Raw genomic sequence first — 15,584 nt, 5'->3', positions numbered from 1 at the left:
AAAAAGTTTTACTCAGTTAATGTGAAAATGTTAAAAGCCCCGATGAAATAAATTGCATTGTTTATTACTTTATTAAATGCTTCTAAAATCAATCGTATTATTAACATCCGTATAGATATCAACTTGAAAATCAATACTGCATTCTTACTCAATTTACTCAAATATGTTTTGACTGTACAAAAAAGTTCAGACGAAAAACCTTGAACACTTTTTAATGCTTAAAATCCGGACCGATATCAATAAAAAATCTAAATCTATTTTCAAAATATTAAAAAGCGTGTTTTAGGACCTAAAATATTAAACGAAAAAAGAGAACACAATTGACAGGAATTCTTACTCAATTTTAGCAAATACCTTTTAATTGTACTAAAATCTAAGGTGGAAAGCTCTAACCGCTTTTTTACGACCTTAAATTTTTCTTAAAATCCGGAGTAATAACCTCCTATCAACTAGTACTTTATTAAAATGCGTATTTTAGCATCAACGGTATGAAATAAAGTGAAATAAAACAACTGGCACAAATAAATGTTTGCATCATACTAACACATACTTTTTTAAAACTAAATTAGAAAAGCACAGTCGGAGCCTTTTTTACATGTTTTTTAGAAATTCTTACAAGCTTTTACTTATAATCATAAACTTATCATAAATAAACAAAAAGCTACCATATCAAATACAGTGGGAAAAAATTATCGACACGGCTACATTAATGCCTACACTTCCACTGTCATTCCTAAAATTTTACTAGTTAGTTATAAAAACGCGTTTTATCACCAACTACTAACTTTTATCTTTGCAAAAAGGAACCACCTTGAGTATTTCACGTCTTTGTTAAATATTTATTGTATTTTAAACCAGAAACTACATCAACTAGATTTTTTTAACCATTAAAAGGCGTGTGTCATCACCTACGATCTGAAATAAAGTGTAATAAAGCAATCCACGATTGTTTACAGTGCAACGTAGCTCGTAGGGCGGCGCTCCGCCCAACGCGAGCCGTATAAAAGCGCGCGCGGAGGCTTCCACGGCACTTCGCCATCCACCACCGCCGCAACCAGCCACCACCGACACTGAGGTACGCTAGTTTCTATGTTATTTGCCAACAAATGTCTGAAGTATTTGAACCTATTTTGTCGGTAGGTATCGTAATGGTGGAAGAAGTTGGGAGAATTAAAAAGTTTTGTAAAGTTTTCCTGAAACTAAATGTGAAGTTTATTTTTTATTAGAAATTGAAGTACCTAACTGGGTAAAATATGATCCAAAAAAATCAAACAATAAACAAAATTTTGCAAAAAATTAACAATGATAAACATTTCTGAAACGCTTTGAATGTTTGTAAACACTGTAAAAAAGCTGATTTTTAATATCGCTGTTGGACATAACTCCATAAAAAGCTGGATTTGTCGAAACTCACGAAAAATAAAAAACATAACTTGATTAAATATATAACGATTTCAAATTATTTCCATTCAAATTCCCATTAAAAAGCTCCAAGTGTCCGTTTGAAAATCTTATATGTTTAAAAATATTTACAAATAGGTACATACATACGTATGTCAAAAAAGTGAACTGCAAACTGATATTCTATTACTGTGTCTAAACTACTCGGAAGGCGGCAGTTTCAACAGGTGTTGCTCCCTCATACAGCTCTTGCTGGCTGGGGCTACAGTGAAAGGCGGGGGAAAAAATCATTGAAATCCTTTTTACTTAAATACTCTTATTCAACACTGTTTCAAATATTTATGTAATAAAAATAGTCCTAGTTCAATTTTTGTACACTATTTACATCTTGTTAGTGTAAAGTAAAGTTACATTTTGTTTATATTTTTTATATAAATCAGGATAATAATTAGGTACCTACTTAAGTATAAAAAGTAACTTTCGATTCATTCAAACCTTCGTATCATTTCAAAATATAAAAATAGCGTGCTTCGACGAATTTTTTTTTTATATATTTTGTGTCATTGTCGTCATTGAGTTCAGACGAGAATAAAAATAACTGCACCGAAATAATTGATCTGCTACTTATAAATCATGTTGATATCATAGGTACATAGATTTGTGTATTTTTATTAAGTTTCACTTATTTTCACTATACAAAAATGCACAAACCATGCCATTTCATATTTTATTGAAATTACAACAGTCTGAAAAAACAAGCAACTTTAGATTTCAAAAACATCATATTAATTAATACAATTATCCACAAGAGCCTTCCTCAAAAAATAAACTAACGTGTAACAGCGAGATTTAAATAGCATAGCTACAGCAAAATACACAGAACATTAAAAACTGTTATATTTAAACTATGCAGTAACGAGTTTCATAACAGTAAAATTGATTTCTATCAAAGCATTATATAAAAAAATAGTTTGTCTTAGTAAACTTTACGGAACTTTCATTAAAAACTACGCCGTAATTTAAACTTTTTATAGCCCAGAGAAAATAGGTATCCTTCTTAGGAAGGGTTATAAGGTATCTTGTAGCTCTTTATCATTGTATAGCATATTTCTCAGGATCGTATTCCCCGACTCAAAGGATATCGTGGATGTAAATCTTAATTAACAGAGGCCGATTTTGACGCGGCCATATTTAATAGTCCCTTGGGAAACTCAAGACAAACCTAGCTTTCACGATAAATAAAGCTTAATATATTTTATTTCAATTATTCTAAGTAATATACATCACATTTAATTTATGGTTAGCAATCTTACAAGTTTGAGGAACGCTTTAAACCTTTCGTAGTGCTACTGACAAATTTTGGTGGCTGAAAAAAGGACCGTAATTGGAAAAGTTAAACTAGGATAAAGAGATATCGTGAGTGTCGTGACCTGTATTACCGCAAAATAACACACGGAAATACTCAGTGCATAAAGAAACTCTGAATTGCCATAACTATTTCCTCGTAATTAAATATTACCATTCTGAATAATTCTGAAATCTTTCAGCACTTTTTTACAGTATCAACTAAGGTCCTTAATATTTATTTTAATAATGTGCCAAAATGCTATTAATGTCCTTATCGATTAAAATTCTCATGATAGCTTTTATATCTGTCACAAAAGGGCACAGAATCTCTATTTTAATCCTCTCTCAACAAGCCCACTATGTTTAAAAATAGAAAAATATATGTCAATTGTATAAATTACGGTTCATTTATGGAGATACAAGGTAATTGACGTGATTGGCTGCACGTGTAAGGGATACTTAACTCGATAACGTCGATAAAGTCTTGTGGATAAAATATGCCGACAGGCTTGCGAGCGTCCGATAAATTGGTACGACATACTTCTGGATGAGTTCCGCCTTAGCGGCTGATACCGCCCTATTCCGATGTTTTGCAACATAATTATGACGGATTAGAACTTTAGGAAACGTCAAATATTAGCTCTATATACGATATTGGATCGAATTTGGAATTGTGTCAAAACTGACGTTTGAATAATTTTTGACGTTACTTGAATCTGCTCCGGAGTCCAGATTCAGTTAAAATTGCATTTATACAGTACCGGTCAAAATTTAAGTTCACTCCTTGTTTTCAGTACAATTGACTGCTTTAGAGAGATAGTTTTTTGTAGTTCAGACGTCAAAATTTGTTTCGTAAACAATTTATATTTTTTAACATCTGTTTCCCTGAAATCTTATAGGCTAAATAATTATTTGGCCTATATTATCTGGCTAAAACTGTGTTTCGTGTAAAGATGTGTCTCAATTAATGGCAAAGGCAAGGCCATAAATATAACTAGCATTTTGCCGTCATGTTTATTAGATTTTAGTGAAAGAAAGGTACGTGAATTGTGTCTAACTAGTAAAACAAATCTCCACAAAACAATAAATATAAGTTGAAAACATATTTCGACTACCAAACCGAAGATAATTATCGTACAAAAGTACTCATTAGTACCGAAATCAAAAGGTGAACTCAAACTTTTGACCGGTACTGTATAAAACTAGCTTTTGCCCGCCGCTTCGCTCGCGTTAAATTCTAAAATTGCAGAATGCTCCATACAAACTTCCACCCCCCATTTCAGCGTAGTGGGGAGTTAAAAAGAGACAAAATGTAGCCTTTGTCACTTTCACCCCTTCAATTATCTCCACATAAAAAATCAAGTCAATCCGTCGCTCCGTTTTGCCGTGATAGACGGACAAACAAACAGACAAACACACTTTCCTGTTTATAATATTGAATAAATAAATATGGACTATCTAAAACAAAAATATCATAGTATTTTTGATTCTTATTTCTACTCGTATCTCGATATTTTATTTTTGTAGTTAAGAATCAAACTGCGCATACGTAAAACATGATTCAAAATAGTTAAAGTCGCCACATTTTGGTTTTATAATTGTTTTAATAATGTACATATAGTTGGACGCTGTTATAAGTCTTCCTAAGAAAACAATAAGACGCTACCGTGCGAAGTATCACTACGCGTTGATGTCTTTCCAAACGTCTTAGAAGTCAAATATTCAACTTGCCATTTCTAGTCAAAATAAAAAGTACCAAACTCATGTCAGTCATGTCTCATAAATAAAAAGAGAGTATCTTCATTTAAGATTAGTATCGGGTAACCGGTGGTTATTATTATGGTATGTATTTTCCCTTAAAATTTCGGTTACAACTGGACGCTTAAGAAATCCATCAAAAATCACAAGTTCGTTGTGAAGTAAAATACCTAGTTACTAGAAATATCTTTTATTTTATTGTGTATAAGTAAATTTCAAATACATTGACTTGAATTATCGGTCGAATATTGTTTTTCTAAGAACTACATGAATAAAATCTAATGTTGTCTCATATTTTCCAAACGTGATCAAGTTTTTCTTGTGAAAGCCTATTCTTAGACTATGCATTGCACTTGACAGATCCTAGACAAGTTTGGAGAGCCTGTCTAGAAGAAAAGTTCTCAAAAATAGCTGTATATATTAGATCTTTCAATAATTTTACATTTACAGCTTGCCCAGTCTCGCTTAGTGTCAAGCGTGATGTGTCCAGGAATCTGAACATCGAGTTTTAAATTTCAATATTTGAAGTACCTACGTAAAAAAAGATTAAATGTTTTCTCTAATAATACAATACCTATTGCTGATTTTTAGCAGTTTTCATTACATTACTTTTTGTTCATATTTGATACAACATAATTCGTATTTTTTCCTATCGAGCGAAAACCAATACAGGCTCTTGAAAAATACAAAAAACACTGCTAACAAACATATTTAGCAGCCGTATTCTGATCTAAAAAACTACGACTTTACAAAGACTTCGTTTTCTAAACCTGAAATAGGTTTGGAAAATGGAAGATCTTAAATAAAACAACATTCACAAAATAACTATGCTACTTGTGGCCTCCCACTTCAGTCCTCAAATATGCAAATTACTTTAGCAAAAGTAGGATTTAGAAGGCTTACCTTTCTAATTTTAATAGTCCCTCCTTTAGGTATTTTATAGGGTATGGTTAACTAACCGTAAAATTTAGTGAGGTTATCAAAATTTTATATACAAAATACTAACTGGATAAACGCGATAGTGTGTACTACACTTTTCCAAACGGCATACCGGAGCAGTGTTCGTAGCCGAATGCACAAACGCTCACGATAATATCGGTTTCGTGGCTATTGCTCTGTTGCTCTTGCGTATTGGCGCAACAGAGCCAGACTGCATTTCTGTCGGCGTCTGGCGTTGACGATTGCCATTCGGCTACGCTGGCAGACTGTGAAGCCAACACCAGTCGTTTGCCTACGCTTCGTAGCGAACGAATCGGGAAAACACGAAGGAAGAACATTTCGCACTAAATTTGTCTGTTTCTGTTTTGACGACCGGTCTGGCCTAGCGCGTAGTGACCCTGCCTGCTACGCCGCGGTCCCGGGTTCGAATCCCGGTAAGGGCATTTATTTGTGTGATGTGCACAGATATTTGTTCCTGAGTCATAGATGTTTTTCATGTATATAAGTATTTGTATATTATATATATATCGTCTGAGTACCATCTTGAGCTTACCGTGGGGCTCAGTCAATCTGTGTAAGAATGTCCTATAATATTTAATTATTTATTTATTATTTATCTGTGTTCGTATCAATTGACAAGTTCATTTATAGAAGTTTATAAACCTTGGACAATAATACCAGACTGTAGTGAAGACTATAATAGTATGCGTAGTGTGATTATTCACACTGAAAGAATGCAATTACATTATACAGCTTTATGAGATGGTTTATTCATTCTTCGGTCTTCATACGTCACTATAAAATTTAAATTATGACCACACTAACAAATATATGTAGAAGCCAGCACAATATGCTAAAATATTGTTCACTAGCTTTTGCCCGCGGCATCGCTCGCGTTAGAAAGAGACACAAGTAGCCTATGTCACTCTCCATCCCTTTAACTATCTCCGCTTAAAAAATCACGTCAATTGGTCGCTCCGTTTTGCCGTGAAAGACGGACAAACAAACAGACACACACTTTCCCATTTATAATATTAGTATGGATTTGGCGTAGAATTACCTAAAAGAAAATATTTTTTATGAAAAATATATTTTTAATATTAAACGAAATAAATTGAATCCAAATTAAAACAGAAATGTAATTCTATAATGGGAAACAACTGATTTCTATTCATTATTTTAATATTAATGTGAATTGTATTTAGGTATTCGTTCCTTCGTCAAACTAAACATGATATGATATTACTGAATTAGACACAAGACTAGGCTCAAGGCGATAATATAAAAATAAAAAATAAAAATATTGGGGGACACCTTACACAGATCAACTTCGCCCCAAACTAAGCAAAGCTTGTACATTGGGTGCTAAGCGACGATATACATACTTAAATAGATAAATACATACTTACATACATAGAAAACATCCATGACTTAGGAACAAATATCTGTGCTCATCACACAAATAAATGCCCTTACCGGGATTCGAACCCAGGACCACGGCTTAGCAGGCAGGGTCACTACCGACTGAGCCAGACCGGCCGTCATTTACTTTTATTACACGTTATAACTAGCAGCCTTTAGGTATCATGAGTTTTTGACGTCTGAGAATATACTCGATAGCGAAAAATTATATTCATTGTATGGAGAAGGTGAACAGCGCCCCCAAATAGTCATTTACTGGAACCGTTCCAAAATGTACATAGAGCTATAGTGTCGTTTACGCTATACGACGTATCATAATTCAATGATTTTAAGAAGTCAAAAACGAACAAGCAACTAGGGAACTGATCGAGTTCTTTTATAGAATATTAGTTTATTTTTTATTTTTATAATAGTAGAAGCTACAACTCTTTTATTCTACACCATTTAAAAATAATGAGTAGAATAATTAAAGCACTTTACACCGGACCCCGAGGACGCGTTATGTATATTTTTATTTATGTTTACTTCCATTTTTAAGACTTTAGGTTCTCATGAGAGGGAACGCCTTTTATAAAACCTCTCTCGAGTTAAAGCATGCATATGCATTCTTAATGAGCGCCGCGTGAAAGAAAAAGAAACAGGTTCTAAAGAAAAATAATTTTAAAACAGGACTAGGTTACAGCTACAATCAACACGGAGGCTGTAGTTTATGCTATTGAAATAAACCAAGAACAGTATGGCCTTTCTACAACTTTGACATATTACTTTCATTTAGGTCTTAATATATTTGGTCGCAAACTTTTTTGTAGACCAATGAAAGGGAGACAACTCCACCAATCATAGTGTTTTATATCTCAAACAAAGACAACGTTTTTTCCAGACGTCATAGTCATACTCGTATTTCATCATATTTTATTTTAATGAATAATAAAACGAATAATGAATTTATTTTAAGTTATATTTACTCCTAAACCTTCTTCGTTAATCATATTGATAACTAAAAAGTTATAAACTGTACGAAAATCCGTCAAGCATATTTTGAATTTGGGAGGTGTTTTATAAGATATAGGTAGTGATTTGGTGGTTTAATTTAGATTTGCAGATGCTAGATGGCGCAAGAGTCGTACTTATTTATATTTCTGTAAAAATGCGAATCCATGTTACCTACAGTAAAGAGACAATAATTCCACTATGATCCTTATAGGTTCTCATTCGGTAGGCTATCATTCGGGTCCTTGTTTCATCATATACATATTTTATATGGCATACATTTATCAGTCATGTTCATTTGTTCAGATGACCATGATGCGTGTTGCCGGCGGAGCGCTGGCCGTGACCCTCGCGGCCCTCCTGGTCTGCTGCAATGCTGACCCTCATCAGGTACGTACTCAATTATGTCCTTTCATTCCCTTTTCAGAAATTTTGATAGCCCTGCCTCTTCACTGGCCACATAATTCGCGTTTAGTTCATTATTGTACTCGTTGAATGAAGACTAGAATTTTAAAAAGGTTTATGGCACTTATAAAACTGATATGGAAGAGAATAATCTCTCACCTCAGGATGGCGAAGACCGGGCAAGGTGGAGAAGGCTGAGCAGGAAAGCGGACCCTGGCGCTAGGCCGGGAAAACGCTAGGTTGAAGAAGATGGCACTTATAAAACTAAAAATTGAGATAGCTTTTTACGATCCAGTATAAATTCAATTAAAAAACTGTTCATATTTAAACGAACAAAGCATAATATGAATTTTTTTTGTTTTTCTTTTAAAACTTACAATTTTAACGTTTTTCTTTTATTTATCAAGTCGGACGTCACGTCAGTCGCAAACATAAACGCTTCATGACGTTGAATTTTCTTTCCCAATTTCATTTTAAAAAATTCTACTAGAACAAAATCAAACCTATTAAATAGTAACAGCAGATTATAAAGTTACTAGCTTTTGCACGCGGCTTCGCTCGCATTAGAAAGAGACGAAAAGAACCCTATGTCACTCCCCATCTCTTCAATTATCTCCACTTAAAAAACCACGTCAATTCGTCGCTCCGTTTTGCCGTGAAAGACGGACAAACAAACAGACACACACACTTTCCCATTTATAATATTAGTATGGATTAATGTTCTTAAAGCTAAACATCTAAACCCCGCGAGAACTGAACATATATCAATATTAGCAAGTTAATACAAAAATCTCGAGTTATATGTGACATTTTCTCATAAAAGGTACCACATTTTCGCTTACCATAAGAACGAACTTAGGTCGTATCGTTAAAAGAATAACCTATTAAGGCGTCCTTATGTTTAAGCGACAACGTGGTACATTTTGCTTGAGATCGACACATATGTATTTATTTATACAAGGAATTCCAACGAAAAAAAAACTGATTAATTGAATTCAGTCGCCCGTATCATTCACCCCCACTGGACTCAGAAGTTACAGATAAAAAAAAAAGGAATTCCAACAGCTATGAATGATACAATACACATTTTTAATAGCAACAAATTATAGGAACTCACAAATAGAAGCTGGATAGATATTTTCCTTGAATTAGTTGTAGGCCCAAGACAATGTTGTGGCTTATATTTAGTTACACTGACCATAGAGTATATTGAGATACCGACAGCGTTGCTACGAGTATACGCTGGTCTCTTGTTAGTGTAAGAGCGTTACTTGGGACACTTTAATTAATGTTCAGTTTAGGTTGAGAGAGAGGGACGGAGCTATGCAACTGCTATAGCTTCGTCCCTTTCTCTTAACCTAAACTGAACGGCTTTAGCACTTCATGGTAACCCCCCTGATGTTGTATTTTCTTGTATTTTTATATTTTTGTAGATATATTCAGAATATTGTCTTCGGTTACCGCGATAGTTACTCATGAAATAAAACTATGGAAACGGATTAAATCGCGTATAATGAATTTAAAATACATCCCGACGTTTCGAACTCTTTACAGCGTTCGTGGTCAACGGGTGACTGAGGAAAAATTAAAATGTGCAAAAGCTACCCACTTACAAGAAATATTAACGAACCATGACCACAAATAATATAGATTTCTAAGGCAGGTTCACACACTATTAATAAAGCCAGTTATACAATATTCAAAAAATTTTACCATTACTCTGTTAAAAATAATTAACCAATTAATCTACACAAAATTGACAAAGAAACAAACTGCAAATGTCCAACACCATACAACACAAATGCCTCACAGCCTTCGTCGTGCTTGTTCCATTATCAGATGTACTACTGGATCCCAAGCCGGTGGTAAAGTAAAGCCATCCTCTCTATTAAAGTTTGGATATTTCTTGATCTCAATGGCCTCTCGCAACATTCTGGGTATATATCGCTTCTCCTTAGCGAGAACCAGAGGCTTGTCAAACTTTATAGCATGATTGACTTTATCCATGACATGTTCAGAGACTGCAGACCTTTGCCGACGGTGCTTGACATCCGCTATGTGTTCCATCACCCGTGTGGAAATGCTTCGTTTCGTCTGTCCCACATATGACAGCCCGCACTCACAGTCTAGCCTGTACACTCCCGCGCTTTGTAGAGGAGTTTGACATTTCACAGGCCTCAGGAATTGGGACATCTTCTTCATAGGCTTGAAATAAGTTTTAATAGAAGCCCGTTTCAAGATGTGGCTGATCCTATCTGTGACCCCTCTAACAAAGGGGATGGAAGGGGGGGAAGATGTCCCAATTCCTGAGGCCTGTGAAATGTCAAACTCCTCTGCAAAGCGCGGGAGTGTACAGGCTAGACTGTGAGTGCGGGCTGTCATATGTGGGACAGACGAAACGAAGCATTTCCACACGGGTGAAGGAACACATAGCGGATGTCAAGCACCGTCGGCAAAGGTCTGCAGTCTCTGAACATGTCATGGATAAAGTCAATCATGCTATAAAGTTTGACAAGCCTCTGGTTCTCGCTAAGGAGAAGCGATATATACCCAGAATGTGGCGAGAGGCCATTGAGATCAAGAAATATCCAAACTTTAATAGAGAGGATGGCTTTACTTTACCACCGGCTTGGGATCCAGTAGTACATCTGATAATGGAACAAGCACGACGAAGGCTGTGAGGCATTTGTGTTGTATGGTGTTGGACATTTGCAGTTTGTTTCTTTGTCAATTTTGTGTAGATTAATTGGTTAATTATTTTTAACAGAGTAATGGTAAAATTTTTTGAATATTGTATAACTGGCTTTATTAATAGTGTGTGAACCTGCCTTAGAAATCTATATTATTTGTGGTCATGGTTCGTTAATATTTCTTGTAAGTGGGTAGCTTTTGCACATTTTAATTTTTCCTCAGTCACCCGTTGACCACGAACGCTGTAAAGAGTTCGAAACGTCGGGATGTATTTTAAATTCATTATACGCGATTTAATCCGTTTCCATAGTTTTATTTCATGATATATTCAGAATTCGTAATTTTAAATCACTTACTGTCATAGAATATGGATTATTTTTATTCATACATCATTAGTGCGATGGTTTAATCGCCATCCTTCATGTCAATTTCCGCGTCATTATTTTCTAAAAATAAATATTCTATCATGGAATCAGGTCACGAAAGCCTAAAAGAGGACCAGGAAGACCCCCCAAACATGGATAGCTACCATAAATAAGGACATGAAGGATGCAAATGTCACACATCTGCGACAACCCGGGACAGAGCGTCCTGGCGAAGAAGGACTAGGAGAGCCGACCCCAAATGATGGGATAAGGCTAGGCCAAGAGAGAGAAAGGAATCAGGTCACGAAATGTTACGAAAATCGGTTGAGGATTGCGACATACTGTAGGAGAAAATCCGTACGAAAGCAAATTATGAAATTATCCGAGTCCAACCGTAGACCTACCGTTACGCTTCGAGCAATGACTGGGATATAATTCTCTCAATTATCATATTCCTTACAAGGTACTTCACTCGTGAATTAAGCCAAAAATACGAGAAAACAGACATAAATAATTTAGTACATTTTTATACATATTTGTCATATGCGAGGAAAAATCTTTCCGATGCTAATTTGTCAAAGCATCCTCAATCCTTGAGTAAACAGAACATAGATAGTATACTTGTATTCATGCAAAATTCATATTCAAAGGAAGTTAGAGGAATGGTAATATTTGAGTATTTCGACCCTAATTTAGTACCAATTACTTGTGACGTTTATTATGCTAAATAGTACACCGTTGATACCATAGATAGAAGAATACTCTAGATGACAGGTATGTGACGTCATAATGGCTACACATCCATTGCGATATATGACTGATAGCCAATTGCAAACCAAAAATTTTATTATTTTCATAAAGTTGGAGAGCAAAAACGGGGTACAATGGTACTGAATAAAGATGTCTGTTTCTTACAAGCATACAATATGTTTAAAGAGAGGGTTTTATATGTAAGGGGTGGCATAAGGTTATGCATAGGTATTAAAGGTTATGGTTAAGTTTATGCATAAGCAGGATCTAACAATAGCCTCGTGAAATAAAACTATGGAAACGGATTATATCGCGTATAATGAATTTGTATTCATCCCGACGTTTCGAACACTACAGCGTTCTTGTTCAACATCGGGATGAATTGTAAATTGATTATACGCGATAAAATCCGTGTCCATAATTTTATTTCATGAGTAACTATCGCGGTAACCGAAGACAATATGAATAGCCTCAGTCTATATTTTACTATGTCTATGGTTGATACCTGGTGCCGTAGCCGAATAGAATTTCTGCGACGCGAAACGAAAACGAAACGCCGCGAAAGGTAGTCTGGCTCTGTCACGCTAATACGCAAGAGCGATAGAGATAGATATATACGAGCATTTCGTTTCGTGAGCTTTTGTGCCATTCGGCTACGTACCTACCCTGAGGTGTCGCCCTCTATTCCACTCGGTCTAAAGAAGGTCGTAACGGAATATTCATAACTTGTGGACTCTTCGAGTCATCGAGAGCTTTGCGGGCCTCAGTCGCGACGCGTATAATAACTAGTTAAGCCCCAATCAGATATTTAATCTTAGGCTTCGTACTCAAATAACAACTCGGACTGACGGGCTTATGACGGCTTTCCCACAATTTTGTCGAAAACAAAACGAGCTTAATAAATTTTACGGGTGATTTTCATCAACCACACGCAAAAATAATTATTTTCCCTTGCGTTATCCCATTTTTCCACGGCTCATGAAAGCTCACTTTGGCAACTAATTCCAGGATTTTGCGTCGATACAAGTAGTTTTACGAAAGCGACCACCATCTGACCTTCCAACTTAGAGGGCAAAGGGCCCTGTTGCGATTAGTTCGGTTTCTTCACAATATTTTACTTTATCGAAACTTATATAAGATCTAAAAAACTTATTGGGACGAGTCAGATTTTTAACACTCAACTTCCGGATTTTAGTGATGCGCTCTTCTACGAGCGCTTCTCTATAAAACTAAAATAATCTGCTAACAAATGAATAGTCACTGTGCTGTGTATTTTATTGCACAGTCTATATGCTCTCTATATCGAGGTATAATTTTTTTCAGTACAGATGTTGCTTTTTTTACGCACTAGTGCGAGAAGTGGTTCATTTCTTGTCAGGTCGAAACTTCGGAGGGCCATCTGTACTGAAAAACGTCGTACGATACACGTGCGAAAAGGAAATTCGTAACTCGTGTGTCGTGTTTTAATTTATCGCCACTCGTTTCTAACTTCCTTTTTTCGCATTTTTGTATTGTAATGTACTATAATATAATTTAATGATTCAACAAGCTTTCTGTTTAATGTTTGCCAGGAACAGGACGTCAGCACCGCCGAGCATAACTCCGACCGCTTCGACTCCGGTAAGACCCGACACAACTGTCCAATCAGCACACAATGTTTTCACATCAACTGTGACTTTACCTTTCGCACACGGTATGCAAAGAGTTTTTCCTACACTCCCACAACTTTTACACGTATCCTACACTTTTACCCACTTAAATAACACGGAATATGAATTTTATCACGGTTTTTGTTTCGAAGTCAAAGCCAATCGCATACCGAATGGTGACTTTGTTTGTATCTTTTTACCCCAGTTCGCACTTAAGAAATACACCAAGATTTCATTATTGCACAAAGTTTGTAGCTTTTTGAATCTCGTATGTTTTTTTATAAACTTCAACTTTTCAAGTATCGGCAAGGCTAGCACATATTGACTGGAGCCACAGTATCTCGCCACGATATTGTAGACCACACGTCTTTATACAACTACTCGTACTTTAATGACATAAGGACGGGTATTTTATATCGCGCCGACATAATCTCGCACCAATCATTTGCTAGCCCTATAGGCACTTAGATACGAGTTTCGAAGAGTTAGTATTTGACACGTTTTGTTTTGTAAATACACCTGTGACCTGACACCTGTGTTTCTTCCGGTGATGGATCTGCGCACCCATCATTCACTGATCCTTCGCACAGCGATTAATCACAGTCTCACAACGCTTCTGTGCACTGTGCATCCGTTTTCCATTTAGAATGGTAAGTACTATTTTCCTGTTATGCACTTTGTATACGTTTGAACTTAATCTGAACACATTTAGATTTGCCGGTTTGTTACAGGATATAAACAAAAAGAAGAGCTCGAAGATTTCATACGGTTCCTTATGCAATACGACAGCACTTTTGGGGATCGTAATCTAAATGGTGTGGGAGGAACTGGGTTGGTCGGTAGGAACTTAAACGGAGTGGGAGGCTCAACAATGCTTGGCAGAAACTTGAACGGCGTCGGAGGTAACACTCTCCTTGGGAGGAATCTAAATGGAATTGGAGGTTCAACTTTGATCGGGAGAAATCTTAATGGCATTGGAGGTTCTACTCTCCTTGGGAGAGACATTTACCCTCAAAGGCAGACAAGGTTCATAGATTCTCTCGGTGGAGGAAACTTCGTGAGAAACCTTGATTCGCTAGGCGGTAACAGCTTTGTCAAGAGGAACCTCGATCAGCTGGGCGGGCCGAACTTCGTCAAGAGGCACATCGACGCTCTGGGAGGCAACAGCTTGCTCAGAAACTTAGACTCGCTCGGAGGCAGTAACTTCGTGCGCCAGCTAGACGCGCTCGGTGGCGCTAACTTTGTATAATCGGCCAAATTAATACTTAAATATTACAGTTTATATTTATCTTCTAAAACATCCGTATACCTATCATTCCTCATCGTGCAACGCAACATGTGATACCTAAGAAAATATTTTTGTTTAAATATCAATGTTAGATTTGATCTACATATCATAGGTAATAAAGTTATTGCAGCTATATTTGCCTTTCATTCCCTTAAATATGTATTGTATGTATCAAAGTTTCTTTGAAGGTAAGATTCTTATTATTTGATCGAATTGATGATATAATTTGATACGTTCGCTGGTGATACTGGAAACATTACCTCCAGCCAACGTACGAATCTGAATTAATGTTAATGTTGATGACGTGGTATAACTAGGTCACAAGACAGACGCGCAGGGCAGTCTCGTGAGGCAAGTTCGTGAGACCCACCACTCCGGCCTTCTGCCTTACATGGCTCGGCGATACGACAGCAAGTAAGTCTCATCATGTGCTTTTATCTTTCACGGCTTTACTTTGGTGGTTTGACAGCGTTGATGTGTTAACGAAATGTATGAAGATGACTATGCTCTTATTGTTGCGTGAAACAATAAGTATACCTACTGTCATATTTGTCAATGTCATGTAAAATTAGTTTTTTC

The 15,584-nt window shown here is 36.0% G+C and overlaps 1 protein-coding gene across 3 annotated transcripts in view; it reads left to right on the top strand.

The window, feature by feature from the left end:
- The first annotated feature begins 961 nt into the window (after positions 1–961).
- Positions 962–15,584, top strand: part of LOC125230566 (orcokinin peptides-like) — a 32,636-nt gene continuing 18,013 nt past the window's right edge. For 2 of the 3 annotated variants that reach the window (XM_048135760.1, XM_048135759.1), the window contains exons 1-4: positions 962–1,075; positions 8,164–8,247; positions 13,640–13,688; positions 15,323–15,419. In XM_048135760.1, coding sequence (XP_047991717.1) covers positions 8,164–8,247; positions 13,640–13,688; positions 15,323–15,419 — 230 coding nt within the window. In that variant the 5' untranslated portion in view covers positions 962–1,075. Of the gene's footprint in view, positions 1,076–8,163; positions 8,248–13,639; positions 13,689–14,448; positions 15,139–15,322; positions 15,420–15,584 lie in introns of those variants that run through there. The other variant, XM_048135758.1, reaches the window with a different exon arrangement.

The sequence above is a fragment of the Leguminivora glycinivorella genome, chromosome 10, assembly GCF_023078275.1.
Source record: "Leguminivora glycinivorella isolate SPB_JAAS2020 chromosome 10, LegGlyc_1.1, whole genome shotgun sequence".
Lineage (NCBI taxonomy): Eukaryota > Metazoa > Arthropoda > Insecta > Lepidoptera > Tortricidae > Leguminivora > Leguminivora glycinivorella.
This window is presented reverse-complemented; position numbering and strand designations above follow the sequence as displayed.